The sequence below is a fragment of the Xiphias gladius genome, chromosome 7 (assembly GCF_016859285.1).
Source record: "Xiphias gladius isolate SHS-SW01 ecotype Sanya breed wild chromosome 7, ASM1685928v1, whole genome shotgun sequence".
Taxonomy (NCBI): Eukaryota; Metazoa; Chordata; class Actinopteri; order Istiophoriformes; family Xiphiidae; genus Xiphias; species Xiphias gladius.
In genome coordinates this window covers 24,646,518-24,665,479 of record NC_053406.1, presented here as the reverse complement: position 1 = coordinate 24,665,479, position 18,962 = coordinate 24,646,518, and the positions used below count along the sequence as shown (strand labels likewise).

General features: G+C 42.5%; 1 protein-coding gene across 1 annotated transcript in view; it reads right to left on the bottom strand.

Annotated features, from left to right (window-relative positions):
• Nucleotides 1–18,962, bottom strand: part of ryr1b (ryanodine receptor 1b (skeletal)) — a 51,114-nt gene that overhangs the window by 28,076 nt on the left and 4,076 nt on the right. The window contains 48 exon segments of the mRNA XM_040130320.1: nt 113–228; nt 742–865; nt 949–1,024; nt 1,140–1,217; nt 1,539–1,679; nt 1,878–1,967; nt 2,077–2,155; nt 2,761–2,924; nt 3,021–3,161; nt 3,486–3,576; nt 3,790–4,010; nt 4,175–4,344; nt 4,453–4,573; nt 4,696–4,788; nt 4,863–4,891; nt 4,959–5,129; nt 5,212–5,347; nt 5,434–5,528; nt 5,857–5,989; nt 6,162–6,279; nt 6,647–6,920; nt 7,312–7,455; nt 7,574–7,685; nt 8,045–8,245; nt 8,400–8,501; nt 8,742–8,981; nt 9,069–9,513; nt 10,259–10,485; nt 10,835–10,921; nt 11,046–11,208; nt 12,002–12,162; nt 12,402–12,537; nt 13,042–13,388; nt 13,480–13,688; nt 13,877–14,051; nt 14,419–14,588; nt 14,664–14,691; nt 14,760–14,915; nt 15,166–15,325; nt 15,418–15,501; nt 15,617–15,720; nt 16,269–16,373; nt 16,470–16,686; nt 17,242–17,434; nt 17,529–17,770; nt 17,948–18,081; nt 18,347–18,465; nt 18,852–18,947. Of these exon segments, the coding sequence (XP_039986254.1) occupies nt 113–228; nt 742–865; nt 949–1,024; nt 1,140–1,217; nt 1,539–1,679; nt 1,878–1,967; nt 2,077–2,155; nt 2,761–2,924; nt 3,021–3,161; nt 3,486–3,576; nt 3,790–4,010; nt 4,175–4,344; nt 4,453–4,573; nt 4,696–4,788; nt 4,863–4,891; nt 4,959–5,129; nt 5,212–5,347; nt 5,434–5,528; nt 5,857–5,989; nt 6,162–6,279; nt 6,647–6,920; nt 7,312–7,455; nt 7,574–7,685; nt 8,045–8,245; nt 8,400–8,501; nt 8,742–8,981; nt 9,069–9,513; nt 10,259–10,485; nt 10,835–10,921; nt 11,046–11,208; nt 12,002–12,162; nt 12,402–12,537; nt 13,042–13,388; nt 13,480–13,688; nt 13,877–14,051; nt 14,419–14,588; nt 14,664–14,691; nt 14,760–14,915; nt 15,166–15,325; nt 15,418–15,501; nt 15,617–15,720; nt 16,269–16,373; nt 16,470–16,686; nt 17,242–17,434; nt 17,529–17,770; nt 17,948–18,081; nt 18,347–18,465; nt 18,852–18,947 (7,218 nt within the window).

The following is an 18,962-nucleotide window of genomic DNA, read 5'->3' as shown; positions in this document are numbered from 1 at the left end:
AAACAAAAACAAAAAAAAAAACATGAAAAATAGGTCAGCCCTTAGTCAAAAGGTATATATTGCCACTGGAATATATTGTAATGAAAGGCTTTTGTCTGTCAAACCACAGTACCAAGATGAGCAATGAACTCTTGGGCGATGTCCATCCATTTAAGAAGCTTCTGGAGGAAGCCATAGGCAAAACGCTTCTCAATAGAGGAAATGTCTTGCTCCATGTCCTTCAGACCCCTGGGAATGGAGAGAAGAGGGAGTAAAAATGAAGAAAAAAGAGAGAGAGACATGAACAGAACTAGGCCGGTTTACGGTACCTCAGAGCTAGTTTTTTACATGTGCTGTCTGACCATGTTGAGAGGGGAGAGATGTGGTATCGTGTAAAAATGGTCATAATGGCGCACATTTTATGACAATCTCTCCAGGGAGACATTCATACCGTTGCACTTGGTTATACCCATGAAACGTGGCACAAATAGTTGACTGACATATGAAAAAAAGATAGCTTGAAAGAGAAGTACAATGCCTGGCTCCTCTCTCACCTCCGCAGAGCGGGCCATCAAGGCATGAAGTGGGTGTGAATATCGGATCGTCTTTTTCGAAAAGTTCCAGAAACAGTAGGACACGGAGTCCCGCAATCTGACGTTGGAAAGGTATGGGGGAGGGGGCTATTCGACCATCTGACATGGAGTTCAGAAGGTGTATAAATCCGCTTAATCCCAAACTGAAATGGTGAAATGTCCTGCCTACCTAGTAACAGCGTATCCATTGAGCTGGAGGAACTTGAGAAGGTCCTGGGCCTTCTCCCTGTCCCTTGCCTTCTCCCTAGCCGTCAGGGTGTCATAAGGAACAAGCAGTGGATGGGTGCCACCGCCTGACAGGAGCACAAATCATTTTTGGAATCAAAAGACCGCAAATTAGAAAATGTAAAAGGTGTGTAATAGAGACCCCTCTCACCTTTGGCCTGTAGCTCCAACTTCTTCTTCCTGCCCCAGGTGTTGTGATAGTTTTCTGCCAGCTGCTCAGCCATAGACTGCATGGAGGGGGTAAGAAAATCAATCTGTCAAGTTCCTAACAAATGTATAACCAAAATATAAGACCCATCAGTGCTGTGAAAGAGTGCTGATAGGTGAGAGAAAGATACGTACCTGCAACTCTCTGGACAAGGTCATCCCTGAGATGTCTACTGGCTGAGGGCTGTAGCCATGACTGGGATCGTAAGTGGCCTGAAGAGAGAAAACACAGTAGAACAGTGGCTCCCCTTTTGAGGTTTAGGGACCTCTACAGGATTCCAGGAGGTTCCCGGAAATTGAGGAAAGCTTTAATTTTAACATCGTTTAACCCATTTAATTAAGTCCAAGGAGAGAATGTCTAAGAATGCTGATATCAATAGCATCTTGAGTCCCTCTAGATTAGTAAGAGATCCATCATTGCTTTTGTTTGCCCCTTCGTAAGAACAATCCCTTCCAATACGCCAAAATAGACAAGACAGCATTAAAACATTCTCCAGAGTACTGCATTTTTTTTTTCACTCCTCTCCCTTGTACCTGAGCAGTTTGGGAGATCTTGCGTGTGGTGGCCTTCTTCTCCACTTCTCCCTCCCCGTCCCTGGCTTTCTCCAAGGTCCACTCCCAGGCCAGCATAGCTTTGATGGATTCTTTGATGGGCCAACGATAGATCTCCTTGTCCTGAGTCACAGAGAGAAGAGGATTTAAAAATTAACGATACCTTCAGACTATCTGTGAAAATCTCAAAAGGAATACTAGTTTAGCAGTACAGGCTTCCTCAAATCTGAACTCACACGGGGCTAATAAAAAAGCTTAGTGACAGTTTAGCCCCTGTAGATCTTAAGGAATCAGACTAGACAGAGGGTGACAAATAATTACCTTTTCAGAGAACGTTTTGTATGGTCGAAGCATTGGGTGAGTCTTAGCATTCTCATCTAACACCTCTCCATAGGTCCAGTTGTTCTGAATCTGAAAAATTGATTTAACCATTGAGACAATTATTACAAAATACTAACATCTTAATATAAGAAACAGGGCCTTAATTCATATCTGATGATTTACAATTTTCATAACTGACCTTTTCGAAGGCCCATTTGTCATGAGTGTGCTCTGCATACTTGTTGATGAAGGCATCCAGCCTCTCTGGGATGATGGTACTGTGAATAAATGAACTCATATTTAACACTGCACAGGCTATGAATACCATTCACTATTAATTAAACTTACATCTTGAATTCCTTTATTCACTTGTAGTAACTTGAATGAATTTACCTATAGGAAAAATAGTAATAATTAATCTCCTTTAAGTGCTAAAGGTCACATATACCTATCTTCTTTACAGGTACTATTATTTTTTTCAGTTAGAAATTACATACTAAAGCAGATTCATGACAGCACACTAAGTTTAGAATATCACAGCATTAAGCTTAAAATAATTCACTCTGAAACTTAAAAAAAATTAAATGTTGAATGATTACATCTATAGTCACTAATGGTTGCTCATTATTCACAAAGCCTTAATAGGCATCTTCCAAAAGCATTAAAAGGGTTTAACAACATAATGTCAAATCAAGTGTTGAAATGAGATTTTGGTTTTATTAATTATATTTTGCTGTTGTATGTTTGTAGCAACAATGTGCATTAAAAAACATTATAATTAAGTGTTTAAACTGTATTGTTATGTATACTGTATGTAGTTTTGATCTGTAGGTCACTGTGAGCTATTGTTGTACTGGACTTGTATTTTCCTCTATGTGCTCACTTGGTGGTCTCCACTGGTTTGGGATCAAAGTTGCCCTCAGCATCCACAGAGGCCTTTTTCTCAGTGGGAGAGGAATAGCTGGCATCCACATAGTCAGGAGGGATGGCTCCCGCTATAGCACAGAGGCAGGGCATGGCGATCTTGAAGAGTTCTGCATCAAATTTCTAGAGGTTGGATAACATCAGAGACGGCACGTTAATAATGGCACGAGCTTTAACCCTACAACGCCCCAGGAGGACTTCAAGAGATTCATCTCTTACCTTGTGCGCCAAAGATTCAACGATTCCCCAAAAGAGTTTACGAGAAAGATGCAGCTCTTCCTCTGAAGTCACCCCGAAATTAGCCCATCCGTTAGGCAAGCAGTAATACTTCCAACAGCGCTCGTAGTGATTGGTCAACAGCTGAAATGATCAAATCACAGAGGTAAATCAAGCGAAGGACATTAGCCAGCAATTTAACAATAATGTCTGTGTATAGCAACTGTTAGCAAATGCAATAATCACTGTAATTTAACATGTTTTTTGCAAAGCTTAATCTTCTCCCACCTTTACTATCCACGATCTACCCAATCACTGTTTAAACTGAGCATGTGTGTATATATGTTTAATTATTAATTATTAATTATCTTTACTGTTTACTTTCTGTTCTATTCTGTTTCATTTACTATTGTTATCAAATAAAATGAAAAATAAAACAAATACAATAAAATTAAATAGCAGCCAAACCTTAAGAGGCATCTTTGCATATTCATTGAGGATGGGCACATCAAATACCAGCCGTCTAAGCAGATGCTGCAGCATGGAGGGTCGAAGGTACCTGAGAATGTCATCAAAATGCTTCATCAGGAATGTAACTGTTTAAAATAGGCAATGATATTTTTTTTTCTCCAGGTCTTTCTGGTCCATCTTTGAACAATATTTCATGTGTATGTGTGTGTTGTCATGTTAACTGTTTTGCCACTCTTTTTCGAGCTCTCTTGTAAAAAAAAGATAATGTATGTCAAGAGACGGGTTTGGTTTTAGTACTGACTTGCAGAGCGACATGAGGCACTCCTCAATGACATCCCTCTGAGCCTTGGTAAGGGCTCGGCCACGAGACAGACGATAGATGGTGTGGAGCATGGAGTCGATCATGATGGCCCGGTGGTCTGTCCCGGCAAACAACGGGGCACACTTGGTGAGCAGAGGCAGAACAGCCGAACAGAGGTAGCGGTTCAGTGCCAAGGCCATTTCAGTCGTACTGAATGCCACCTGTAATCAGAGAAGAAGACGACTGAAGAAAAACTGTTTATACTGAGTGCAATACTCTGGAGACAGATGAACAGTGAATCACATCCACATACAGACTTCTGGAGTTGACACAACTGACATTTCTCTTGCTGTTTTACTTGTCTACGGTGTCTTTCCCTACTCACCGTGTCCAGAGAAGCTGCAGCTCTCATGTCAGGCAGGAAGCCAACCTCCAGCACATGAAGCAAGAAGTCCTGGTTCTCAATACCATACACTCTGTCAAGGAACAGGACCATGGAGGCCTTGTGGTCTGGCACAAAACTGGCGGACATCTTGGGCTCAATAATCTGACCATCTGTGGTTTGGACAGAAGAAATCATATATGCAGTATGTCGCCAAAATTCCCCCCCTCTTTTTTTTTTTACACAGTATGTTCATACACAATCCCAGCTTTGTATCTAACCTTTGCCGTAGGCAGGAATCTGCACAGGCAAGCTGATGACTCCCACCAGGTCCTCAATGGGCACCAGAGACCTCAGGATGGCCCTGATTCTGAGAGCTTCACCCTTGCCTGCTTGGATCAGCTGTAGATATAAACATTTAAGTCTTACTGTGTGAAACTAACCCCTGCTCATCAACCACTTACGTGACCACTGTTCATGGAGGCTAAGGAGAAATCAGTGGTGTGAAAAGCCACTCTACTCACATGCATTTCAGGGGCACAGCGACCCAGCAGATCAATGAGGGCTGAGTAGAAGGACATGATAGCATTTCCCAGATGCACACGGTTCTCCTCCTGCTGTTCCTCACCACCAAACCTGCCAATCAAGAAAACATCTTTTTTTGTCCAAGTTGTTTTGTATTGAGTCAAACCTGATCAGTTGATCAAGTTTTGCTATTACAAACTTAAATGTGAATAGCCTGTATGTATAAGTATCTCCTGCGCCATCACTTACATGAAGCGTCTGTCTTTTTTGACAGTGGGTCCATCCCTTGCTGGATCCTCTGAGATCTTGATGGCCTCCTCCATGGCAGCCAGCAGACCATTCCCGCCCTCCCCTCTCAGGGCCGGGCCAAAGCACTCGGGCCGACGGATGAGCAGACGCACCACTACATTGGCGTTCTCCTCTACGCTCTCCCCTGTGAGGAGTAGTTGTGCACGTCAGTGAAAGTGACTCACAGCTCAAAACTACAAATTTTATCATCATATGAGGGGGCTGACCATTAACAAAGACAGCAAAGCGGAGGAAATCCAGGTATCGTTCTCCACCACCGGGATTCCAGCCGATGTCAGGGTAGCCCTTAGACATGAGCATTGGACACATCTGCAGTCCACAGCCCGCCAAGTATGTCACCACCTACATCACCAGGAGAGATAATGAGATAACAAGTCCACTGTATCTTTTCATGTGTATTTCTTTGTCATTTTTTTGTTTGCTCAAACCATGTCCAGGTCCTGCTCTTGCAAAGCCAACGCCAGCTCATTATTGTCAATGCAGGAAGCAGCAGCCACATCCAGAGGTGTGGACCCACGCATCCCTGCAAATGTAAAATAAACACAGTGACTGTATGTTTGTTTGTTCTTTGCCTTACATACAAGCTCATCATTCCAGATTTTTCAAAAGGACAATATTTTATCTGGATTTTTCTGGGGTCTCATTCATCAAAATTAGTTTTGTTGTCTAGTGTAAGCGCAAAAATTTCACTGCAGTTTACAGCGAGCAGGGCCTCTATGATGGGGACATTTTAGAATCTGATCTTTACATCTTAACCTCTTTTTTGAATATTCAAAATAAATACAGATAAATATAATAAAAGTTGCCATATGTACAGTCCAGCAAACTGTACATAGGTGGCTGACACTGACCCAAGCCGATGCCACTGTTCTGTAGCAGGTAGCTCAAATGGTCAAACATGGAGCGCTGGTTCTGTCGGCTGATACGACAGAAGTAACACAGGAAACGACAGCAGTTGGTAACCATCTGAGGGAATCGAATCTCCTGGAGGGAAAAAGTGAAAAGATACATTCTGTCTAAAATACATTCTATGTACCGTGCCCGGCAACGGTGATTCCTCTAACAATTTAATCAAGTGTCCAACGAGCCACTCATTTAGACTGGTTACACTGAATAAGATATGTTAACTAAACAAAAGCACAGTCATCAGAGTTACCTTTGAGTCTCCTCCTCCGCCCAACACGTTGACCATCACCTCCATGACAGTCTCATGCATACCGAGTGCTCTCATCAGATTGGGGTGTTGGTAGAACACCTTGTTGTTCATGATGTTCCTGAAGATTTTTCAAAAAAATACAGAAATCAGAATAACATGTTACATTTCTTTACTCATGTAGTTTGAACTGGTTAACTTCTGATAACACATTAGAAAACAATTACAGGCAAAATGAAATGCCATAGAGCCTGATCACAAAAAAAAAGAAAAAAACAAAACAAAAACACATTTATGTCCATATTTCAAGAATAACAGTGGCGCAGTCAAATTAGCAAACTAAGTGAGAGAACAACTAGGGCACCAAGTAGAAATAACTAACATATTATGACAGGAAAATATAAATATCAAAATATCAATATCACATCTCTCAGCTTTATCTGGGTTAGAGATGTGTACAGAATACATAGCACCAACGCGACACTGACCCGATGCTCTGGATCATGAGCCGCTCTTCTTCTGGGCCCATCTGGACAATAAGCAGCGAACGTATCTGTCCTAAACACTCAAGTAGGTCTATCGTGTCCTGAACAGACACGGCGTTGATGGCGTAGGCTTTGGGCAGCGCTCGGATCAGCTCGCCCAGGCCATCATACTGTCTGTGGAGCAGGCTGAACATTAGACGCACCAGCTCAGGGTTCTGGATGAACGACTCCTGGGCCCAGTGGATCATGGTGTGGGAGATCAGTTCCTGAAGGGTGCCTTGGTGAAGTGGACGAAGAAAGTGGCATCAATCCTATTTAACTATCATGAATTTATAAAGGCTGAGTTTTACATTTTTGGACTGAGGCAGCTGATGGTCTATGTTCTGTACAGTCAGTGAAAAACTTTTGTTATGAATATTGTCCCTTTCCATTTTCCAAATTACTCAAAATCATTTTCCCAGATTATTTTAGTGTGAAAAAGACTAAAATTCTGATGACAACCAGAGTGATGAAATTGTCTCTATAATATGGAATGTGAGCACTGGCCATTCATTTTGACCTGATATAAAATAAATCAAAAGGTAACCATTAAAGAGCAAAGGCTATTTGTGAAAAATGCCATTCAAGTCTTTCAAATATTTCACAGGTAATCTAGCTGTTAATCTTACTGGGTTTTGGCTCCTCTTCAACCTCTGGCTTCTCCTCCTCCTCCTTCTTGCGCAAGCTCTTGATCTTGTCCACCAGACTGAGGAGTCTGCCCCTCAGTGAGGTGTCCACCTCCTCCTCTTCTGCCTCCTCCTCAATATGTATACCTATGTGTAAAATGGGAACATTGCATAAAACCCCAAATATAAAGAAAAAAAAAAAAAAAAAAGGAAAATTCAGACCTGCAGGGTAAAAAATACACAGGATCATTAAATAACTTCTCACCGCAGTGAAGCAGGAGGTCATTGTGGAACTCTCCCAGAGTATCTCGCACCTCCTCAGGTACTGGACAGTCCTCATCCTCTGGACCGTGTTTAAAGTTTGTCAGCAAAAGAACCTTGAAGAGAAGCACATTAAGACAACCCATCAGCAAATTTTGTCTGTTTTGCTCCTTCTCGTTTTACATGAGGCATTTTCATTGACATGCTGAGGTTTATTATGGTCTTTCCCAAAACCGAACATGTGTTTCATTGTTGTCCTTGTGTTCTCAACGATACATTTGATATAACACCTAAAAAAAACTCGCTCTCAGATTTTTTAGTACAAGCCCTTCTCAATATGAGCTCTCACTGTCCTAAGAAATTAGGGGTTAAAATATAACTTGTAGAAGAAACACTATCTGTATCATTCAAATTCAAACGCCATAAAACAAAATTGCTGAGGCTGAAGAAGGTTTCTGGTTAAAATACTTAGTACCTGGTCTTGTGGTGGTGAACGGAACTCGCGGGTCTTGCGTGCAGTCTCAGCAGCCGTCATGGTGAAGGCTCTCATTAACTGGCTGTAACGGATTCGTTGGTTGTTCTGGATATCGTGGACAAATTGGTCTGAATAGGCCACAATGGCTTCCACTCTGTGTCGCAGCTCGCAGTCGCAAAAGTACTGCAGGAGTTTGCACATCTGGGAGAGGGAGATAAGACAGGGACAAGAGTTTAAAATGTATTATTAGTAAATATGCAAAAGATATTTTAATGATATGAATTCTGTAATATATTTATATATTCACATAAATTCTACCGATGGATAGCAGTCAGTGATTAAATGTCAGATTGACCTGCAGTTTGACAGACTCTGGCAGCTTCATCTGGAGTAATCCTTCCTCCAAACCCTCCTCCTCCTCTTTTAGTTCTGCCTCCATTGCCTCTGCCTCCTTCTCCTCCTCTGCTTTCTCTCCATCCACTTTTTCTACTATAGCCTCTCCCTCCTTCTCCCCCTCTTCTCCTTTCTCTGTAGGTTCAGGCTCTTCCTCCTCATGCTCTCCTTTCTCCAAATCTTTCACCTCCTCCTCTTCCTCATCACCAACCCCTTCGTCCTCAAATTCAGCCTCAGCTTCCTCCTCCATTTCCTCCTCCTTCGCGTCCTCACTTTGTCCTTCAACAGTTCCAACCTCCTCGGCTTTTTCTCCCCCCTCCTCCTCCTCCTCCTCTTCCTTTCCACTGAAAACATTGGGATCGATCATCTTGAGGATGTGCTTGGTGTCTTCGTCGTTGAAGATGCCCATAATGAGCAATGTACTTATCAGTTTCAGGATTGGGACAAAGTGGAACTCCACACTGCCTCCTACTGGATCCCGCATGGCCTGGCTACCATCCAGCACGGCCTCTGTTAGCATGCTAATCGCCCTGGTCTTCAGCTCCTATGGAGGAAAGATCAAAATAAGCAAAAAGGTAACACATTTTTTTTTGCATTTTTGCACCAATGCAATCTGTCTCTTGCTTCTTACTTGTAGAGGGAAGACAGGACTAAGGGTGTACAGATCAGGGTCCGTGCCGACAAAGTTGATGGATGAGAAATGCAGCTTGGGCTGTAAGCAGGTGGTGAGGCCAACACCGGGGAGAGAATAGGCCTTCTTTGCATCAGGATAGAGATGGATGCTGAGAGTGTCTTCAGTCATGGGGACGATAAACTCCCTGTTGGTGCCCAGGCGTGACCGCTTAGCAGACTCCAGGTGGATGCTGATGAGCAGGTCATAGTAGCCGCTGCGGAGAGGTCCGGGAAGGTAGGTGTTCTCGATGGCATAGAAAAGCTGGGATTCATCCACATGGCTGCACAGGGCATGAGCCACTCGGTTGTTGCCAAGTGCACACACGGCGCAGTAGAGCATGAGGGTGTGGTAGTGGAACTTCATCAGATCCTGACGCTCCGACAGCTCCAGAATGTCAATACACCTGGGAAGAAAAAAAAAAAAAATAGACTCCAAGATGAATACTGATTAGGTAACTCTGATGAGGACATGGCAAATTTCACAATCATGATAAATACTTACATACAGAATAATACATACACAGACGGGTGACAAATTTAAGGCAAAAAAAAACAAACAACATAAAGTGTCTTAGTAAGGTGTTGGGCCACCAAGAGCCGCCAGAACAGCTTTCTTCTTTCTTCCAGAAGATATTGCCTCATTTGGTGTTTTGATGATGGCAGTGGAGAGCGATGTCCAACACGTCAGTCCAAAATCTCCCATAGGTATTCAACTGGGATGAGATCTAGTGACTGCGAAGGCCACGGTATTTGATTCGCATCATTTTCAAAATCATCAAACCATTCAGTGACCCCTCGTGCCCTATGGATGGGGGCACTGTCATCCTGTTTCTCCACTCATTTTTCAGGTTTTTCCTTTGATTTGTCACCCATCTTTGTATAATTCCCCCCCCCCACAAACACAAAAAAAAAAAAAACAGCAAACACATTTGAAAATCAGACAGAAAAAGGACGCAGAGTCAAAATCTCATTTTGATTAATCAGATAACTGTGATAAAATCCTAGATAAAATACATTTTTAAAAGTTTTGGGAGTTGGTGAATCTCTTGCTAACCTGCAAATTCTTCACCAAAACTAATCACTTGCAATGCACCGTTGGAAATGTTGGGAACCAATTACTAACTGCCTGCTGCCGCTACTGTCTCTTGCCTGTTCTCCTCTGGAATGTGCAGGGCCATCATGATGAGAGGTTCAGTACACTCCACCATCCAGCCCAACCTCTCACTCACTCTGCCCACCTCCGGGTTGAGGAAGTGATTGGGCATACGACTCCAGATAACTGGGGTCAGCATCTGGACATCCAGCCTGGGAGGGCACTGGGGGACTGGGTTCCTACGCTCGCTGCGGAACATGGCTGCCGAGATGGGCATGATGTTCTGATATGAGAGAGACAGAGCACGGGAGGTTTAGATAATCAGAGACAACTGGATTTGAAAGAGGGAGAAAGCAATTAACGGTGGAGGCTAACATGGAAACAAGACAATTAGGCAAGCAAGGGAAATAAAAGCATGAGGGCTGACATCTTTATCATTCGCTGTTAGCATTAACAGAGATTCCCGTCAGCAATTAAGTTCCATAAACTTAACTGCAAAATCATAGTCACACAGAATTACATGAAGTCATTAACAAAGTGAAGTTTCAGTTCCCTCCTTATGTCCACACACAAGGGGAGAGGAACATAGCAAAGATGGCTGGAGAAACACATGAGCAAAAGAAGTTTTTGACCTTGAGTTTGCCCAGCTCCAGCTGCAGCATGTTCTGATTGGAGGGCTGAATGAAGACGGCAGGGAACAGCTTGGTGTTGGGCTCCACCTGAAATAAAACACCTCTGGCTTTACAGCTCCACAGTAACATAACTCATCCAGACTCATTTGAAGTCTAGTCTGAAAAACACACGTACAAATACACACACAACCCATACTGTGACTACACTTACCTGGTAGAAGGTGTTTATCTCCTTTCCATTGGCTGTAAAGGTCATGAGACCCGTTGCCAGGTCGACCAGACAGCCGACCACCATGTCCTCCTGGCTGAAGCGGGTCTGCTGATTGCTGACCAAGTCCCCTCCCCATACCATGTAACAGTTACTGTGCTTCATACTGCAAAGAAGCAGCAAACGCACTGCTATGTTAAACCTCATCTCAACTCTTATTTTTTAATATGTCAATTGAAACACTATGAAGTTGATCCAAAGTGCTTTACATCACAGAGAAACAACAACAAAACAAAAGAAGATTGAAAATGGAAAAATAACACACGCAGACAACCAACTCTTACTAAGTTCATTTATATTTTTTCTGAGGATTTGATTCTAAGTTCTGAGGATTTGATGTCCTGGAGGCATTTTTTGTAGTTAGTTACTTTTTATAGTTATTTACCTTTAAAGGTAACTAAATATGGGTGTCATTAGTATACCAGTGAAAAGCCACATCCTATTTTAGGATAATGTGGCATAATGGAAAGATACTGTAAGTGGGGAAAACAAGGGGAGAAAGTATTGAACTACGGGGAACAAAAGACAGCATCAAGCTCCTTATTTCTTCACTAGAGTCTGGTGAGTCAGCTCTAAGCAACAGGTTGCAGCTGGTTTAAATTAGCAACCAGCTGTTTCAAATTGAATGTCAGTTAGAAACCTTCTCCTCTCCTTCATAAACCATCTCAGAGGTGCTGTTACAGCATCTGTATAACCCCATAATTGTGGGTTAAAACAACATATCTTTGTCATTTATCTCTCTTTGTCCTTACCACCAGCAGCGTGTGAATGAAACGGCTAGCCTAAATCGTATTACTTACATTTTAAACCAACATCAAAGAAATATTAAATATATCAGCTTGCAGTACTTGGCATTGCTCTGGTAAATAAAATACCATTTACATGTGGGAAATACTAACCTATCGTGTATGTTGCCTTTGTCATCTCCCACAGTAACAGTGACACTGCGCACTTTGGAGAGGTCAAAGGTTGGATCGTACTGGTGGTAGTCCGGAGCGACCCAGCCAATCCACACACCAGAGGGCTCCTGCCCAGCAAATATCCTCACAGAATAGAAATACTGAAAATAGAAAAATATAAGGAAGACAATAAGAATGCTACAAGAGGAAAATATCTAAAAGCCATATTGGATTATCTATAGAAACTATAATAACTTTAGTAGTATGACACAAACTAATGTTAACTCCCAATAAGCTTACTCAGCAAATCATGCCAGCCTGATCCATGGATTTTTGCCAAAGGAATCAATTTGGCACGTGCTATAAATCTACCATTAGCAGAGGATAATGTTTAGCTCACAGTGGTGGTACTCAGGATGATCTCACGGTCATCTCTGTCATCAGGGACCACGTCTTCCACCAAACGTGGCATTGTTGGCGGTGCAGGAGGAGGGGCGAGAGGTGTCATGGCAGCCTTCCTAGCCTTGGAGAAAAACCTAATGTGCACAGAAGATAACATATATTGGGCTTTTTTTCTTTTTGTTTTTTTTAATGAAATTTAAAGTTTAATGTGGCTGCACTAAGCAGCCTTGCAAACTGCGAGATAATGCTGAGGTGATTTTTGAATAACTGAATAAATGAGATAATAACACATAATGTAAGCATTTTCTTCACTAGAAGAAAAGGGCAAAGGAGAAAAAACTGTGTATTGTTGAGTTGAGTCCAGCTGTTGCTTGATGGAAGACTCATGCAATGCTGTTTAGGAGACAATTCGATATCAAGTTTTAAATTATCACTCCCTGCAGGCTGAGAAATAATCATAACTGACAGCAAATTGAACAACTCCACAGGGTCTAAATTAGTAGGGCTAGGGTGATCTTCTCTGACCCATGTTTTGCTTAACACCATGAGGATAGATGAATTGTTTACATAATAATCTGCACCTTTAATATATGTAGGCTTGTTCCTCTCCTCTAAAAGACAAAATCTGCCACGCTTACCCTTTTTTCTTTCCCTTTTCTGACAGTGTGTCCTTCTCATTTTCCACAGAGATTTCCTTAGGTACAGACGGCTCTTTCTTTTCCTCCTCCTGCTCCTTGCGGCTGGCAGACTTCTTCAGAACTTCAAACTCTGAGTCGGGCTCCACCACTACCACTTCCTCCTCTGGGATGGTGAGGGCACGGGTGAGAGGGGTGGTGCCTGCTGGGATCTTGAAGGTCTCGTGGAACTGGATGGGCATGCTGAGTCTGAGGAACAGCATATCGGTATTGGCATTCTGGGAGCCAAAGGTTTTATGGGTCAGCTTCAGACAGGGGGCGCTGTCCACAGTCCCATCCACACGGGAGACCTGAGAGACAACGTTTGTTAAAGAAAAATAAAGAAATCTAATTTAAAAGTTCTAGCTCCATGATATATTAAAAGTGTCACTGAGTAGTTACCTCAATATGATTGTGATCAGTCGGTACAGGCACAAACTGGGGCAAACTTTTACTGAACCACATGGTAATGTCTCGCTTCATGTTGATGGCAAAAGGTTCAAATCCTTCCTGCAGGCCGCAGATTGCAAAGTAGCGCAGGCTGCTGACATTCTGACCGAGATTAATCCTTCCGACCTGAGACAAGCTCAGAGCACACACTGGGATAAAACCTGAGGGGTAAAACCACAGGAAAGTAATTGGTAAAAATATTTTTGAATTGCTGTAAAGTTGTCCTGCTATTTTATACAAACCGGGAAGTAGCCATTTATGTCAAACTAGTTTTATGCCAAGAGATACTTCCTTTCTGTTACTGCTACTAATGCTGATCAAATAAGGTAAAATGACCATAAACTCTTACCTTCTCCAATTTCAATGTCTTTGAAAGCCATCTCCGAGCCTGAGTCACTGATCAGCATTTCTCCGTTGAGTGTGAACATGATGTTCATCTCAGTAAGGTCAATCATACAACCAACTACATCACCAGACTGCCACTGGCGGCCAAATGGTTCATTGCCAATATGCCATCTTTGGGCCTGGAAAAGGTTACAGCAATAAATTATCTACAAAATACAACTTCAAATTTTCATTCAAAAAATAAAATCAGAGACATCAATGTCTAGCTAGAGTGTACTCTTCTAATTGTTTCTGACTACTTAGACGTATGCTATTTCAGACTTCAGATTTGTCTTGGTGCTACTCGACTGAATGTTGACTTCACTTTTTCCTAGCCATCTAAAAATTAAGTTGGTTTTTTCCCATGAATCCATATCTCATCTGTTCATAGTCAAAAAGTTTGGGAAAGAAACATACACAACTTATGACCTCTGACACTGATAAACAATTGATTACGCTGGACTGGCACTGATTTAACTAAGATGAACCTAAAAGATGCAGACTGACCTTATTGCCATTAAAGACGTAAGCCAGTTCATCTGCTCCCAGTTCAGTGTCAGAGCGGACATTGGGACGTGCCCAGCCCACTCTCATCTCCCCCGTGGTCACTGCCTCAAACTCAAAGTACCACTTCCCTTGGGTGACAGCATACGACTTCTCTGCCCTGAAGATTCGTACTTTGTCCCCACGGGTGTTCTCGAGGCCATGGCCAGCTGCAGGGGGAGGGAAGAGGGAAAGGTGACAGATAAGACTAAGATCGCTGGAGATACTGGAGATGTCCTGCGTGGGGTTAGCATTTTGAAATTGCACGATATTCTACATTCAACGCATGCTAGCATGAGGTAAGCTGACTTACTGCTCTCCTGATCTGGTGGTTCAATGTTGTAGCCATAGCCAATGAGGGTGCGGACAGCATTGTTAACACTGTCTCGGTTGGTTTTCTTAGTTCTCTCGTCCAGCAGGTTGTAAGGTACCAGACGAGGGTTTCGCTTATTTAAGATGTCCTGAGAGGCACAACAGAATATGACTTGATGTCAAATTTAAGAAAAAAATATACAAAGGGTGTGACTATTTGCCAAAAAACAATTAAAACATTGGAATGGAAGCATGGCTTAGCCTAAGTTGAATTATAGATGTATAGATGGACATGGTCTTTAGATAGAAAATTTGGTTAATATAAATGACTCAAACTCACCAGACTTTCCAACAAAAAAATTAAAATAACGGATTTATTAAAGATTGGAAAATGGTTACCTGCACAATACTGTAGGTCCATCCTTGTCGTACCCGGTCCCTTGCCCAAACATTATGCCCATTTTCTGCTAGTTTTTCTACAAGCTGGTTCTGGTTTGGTGTCAGTTTCACGTGGCTGAGGTCAAGGGGGGCAGGCTTGTAGCCATTGCTCATCACATAGCTGGAGACGAGACCAAAGACCATATTTAGACACATATAAAAGATAAATCAGAAGGTTAGTTTATACAGACAGAAATATCTTTGTTGCCATACGTCTTGGGTAGTTTAATCTTCTTGAGATTCTCCTCTGCTTTCTCGTCACCCATACCAACGTGACAACCAAGCGCCAGGAGAGTCCTATGGAATAACAAGGATACAGGCATCACCAACAGTGTCCAGGGACATAAAATTCCTCCTCTGACCCTCAGAGCTCTCAAACTGAACTCTCTACAGAACCTCATTACCAACTCACTTGAGAGTCTCGCCAGACATCTGCAGGTTGTAATTCCTCTCTGGTTCAGGGAGACCCTGGAAGTCCACCAGACAAGGATGGAGTTTCTTGTTGTCATCCCTGACCTGTGGAGGAAGGTGACGGTAGGTTACTCACTAGTAACAAAAGAAACTTACCAATTAATTGATGCTTTGTTTGCCTCACCAGACCCTGTCCTTGTGTTACATACATCTGGTTGATGCTATCAGACTAGATAATCTAGATGGATAATCTTCAGGTTCCCTAAAACCTGCTCAGATCTTGGTAAAACTGCATTTTCTTATTATGCACCCTGGGCTTGGAAACATGTACAAGATAAACTTGGTCTGGAAATGCTGCCTTCAAATCAGACATTCAAACTTCACAATCCAAAAACGTTTCATGAGGAATGTAATTCTTTTAAACAGTCAAGGTCTATCTCTGCCAGGTCTCTCAGGGCTCTTGTTTTGTTGTGTTAAATGTGATCGTTGTAAAAACTAATGATGTGTGTGCATATGTAATAGTGAACTACAGTCTGATTTTTATCATAACATTGATACATTACATTTTGCAATATTTCTGACATTACTCAAGAGCTCCAAATCAGTATTCCTGTACTGTTGCTTCGATATTACTGTGCTAAGTCCATACTCACAGTCCCATAGGTCCAGCCCTGCTCAATACGAGTGACAGCCCAGAGCTCGTGAATATTCTCTGCCAGCTTCTCTCGGATACGCTCCAAGTGGGGTGGCAACACAATCTATACAGCAAAGGAAAGTCAGCAAACAGAAAGAAACTAATACAACCCATATTTTATGGCATGTCCGAAGTCTGATTTTAGGTTTTGGGCTTTTACCTGAACAGTGTCCACAGGGCAGGGGGTGAACGAGGTGTGGGTGAGGGACTGGGTGGGACCCAGCAGGTTGCGCACACCATCGAAGTCGTGCTTGTACTCCTTGATGGGTTCAATGCGCATCCTCTCTCTAGGCAGCAGAGCCTCATAGCACGGGGAATAGCCAGGCGGGGGCATGAACTTGAAGTCTCCATGACGACCACCAAGAAGAAACCGAGCCCTGAGGTGACAGACACAGGGTCAGTCCTAGCCTTTATCCATTTGACAGAGAGATCATTATATAGTCCTAAAGCACTTTATGGCAACAGCGTCTTGATCTTTATAAGACTCATAATAAAGAAAACATTGATTTAATTTCTGTACCAATCCCTTAGGCTGTGTTTCCCTCCCTGCACTCATCAATCAATTCACCATAAGCCCCATATCAGCACTGTCAGGGGTTATTATATACAGCATCTGTAAAATCTCTTTTGGGTGACAACACACTAGGTTTTTGAGGGATTATTTGGGAGATAATTGAAAGGGTTTAACCGCATTTATAGAGTTCAAATTGAAAGATTTAAAAAAAATAATGTAAAATACAGAACTGTTTGAAGCATAATTAATCATCTGAAATATTCTGCCAGTTTTAATTATTTTTTGGAGCATTTCCCCATTCTTTACGTGTATTCCTACATTCGTAGGGCGCAAACTTACATCCAAACTGATGAAATTGATCAACCGAAAATGACAAAAAAAAATACGGAACCACACTTTATTTTGATTTTGCACTTACTTGACTCCAGCAGAGAAGCTGATGACAGGGAAGAAGAGGCCATCCACATTGAAGTTTTCAAACATGCCCTGAACTGGGTGGCCATTGATACGGAAGGAGATACTGGGCACGCTCAGATCCAGACAGCAGCTGACGACATCATCAGCAGCCAGGGTGTGTGCACTGGGCGAAGCCACCTGGCGGGCTACGGTACCTGAACGGCAGAGCAGAGAGCAAGGAAGCCATATATCAAGACACAGAACGTCATGGTAAATAATATAGTAAAGAAGTTAGGGGGATCATCTTACCTGACCATAGATGCAGTCCATCAAAGCCGTAGGAGTAGAGGTCATCTCCCACACCATTTCCTCCCCAGCCTTCTCCTCCTCCAGGGTAGGGGCTGTAGCCCTCAGTCATAGCCCAGCCCACACGCAGGTGGGTAGACTGTGCTGTCACAAAGGGTTCCACATAGTCTACCATCATCTCATAGTACCACTTCTTATACTGCGTTGACCCCTCACATGTACCCAGGAAGATGTTGGGCCTCACGCTGAGTACAGAAGGGACAAGAAATCAAAATTAACTTTTAAAGAAAAAAGCATTTTGACAGTGTTTGATGACTTAGAAAAATGTTGCACATTTTTAATTTGAAAAAACATAAAAGACCCTGGTGACTACCAGTCTGTACCTTCTGCATTGTAGAACAACTTAACAGCAGTTTAAGTACCTGGTGACATAGTTTACAATGTTGGTCTGCAGCAAGAGCTCACGACCCGGAAGCAGGTTTTCAGTGATGAGGTTCTGGTTGGACCTCACAGCTACACCGTTACACACACAGAGAGAGCGCAAGACATCCAGGACCTAAAGGCAGGAATGAGACACATTACTATCATCTTTATGTTTATATGTTTCAGAGCAGATTAGACAATTCAAACTTGTATCCACTGGCTACAATCGCTAACGGAATTACAAAACCAAATGTTTTTACTGTGTTTCTACATCATTCCAAATCACCACCTGCAAAAGTATCCTGTAAAGTCCGAAAGCCTGCCAGCTGGAGCCAATTAATTTGCTGCCATTTGATGTTACCTTCCCACCCTGTTCCCGGCGACGAGAAAAGACAAACCTTGTGGTTCCTTCCATGCTTGTCCAGGAGAGAGATGATAGATTTGATATGGTTTTCCTGGATGATGTTCAGAACCTCAGGGCTTTCAATTAGCACACAGTACAGCACCTCAAGTATACCTAAATGTATAGAGAGGAGGAATACGACAAATTCTTAGCATTTTTTCTTAAAAAGTCAGGGATGAATAGGAGAAAATCTAATAATGTGAGTAATTTAAGACATAACATTAGTAAGATTATGGTTCAAAAGAAAAAAAAATTGTTCAAAAATAACCACATAAAACACTGCCAATTAAAAGTTCACCCATAGGCTATTTTTCCAATCATGTTTGGTCTTTAGCTTAGACATTGGCTGACAGAGATTTGTGCCTGAGTATCTCATAAACTCACAATAGTTCCACAGTTTAATCTGTATCTAACACCTACAGCAATCAGTCAGATCTAAAGTACAACTGTAATTCGTGGCTAGTGGATGTATCAGCGAATGAGTGAGGCACATCGGATACCGGAGGAGGCCTCCAGACGGTCCAGCTTGCTGACCAGCCAGTCCAGATTGTCACAGAATAATGCGCAATTGGAGCGGTTCCCCCTGATTAGAGAAGCTGTTCGGGAGAGAC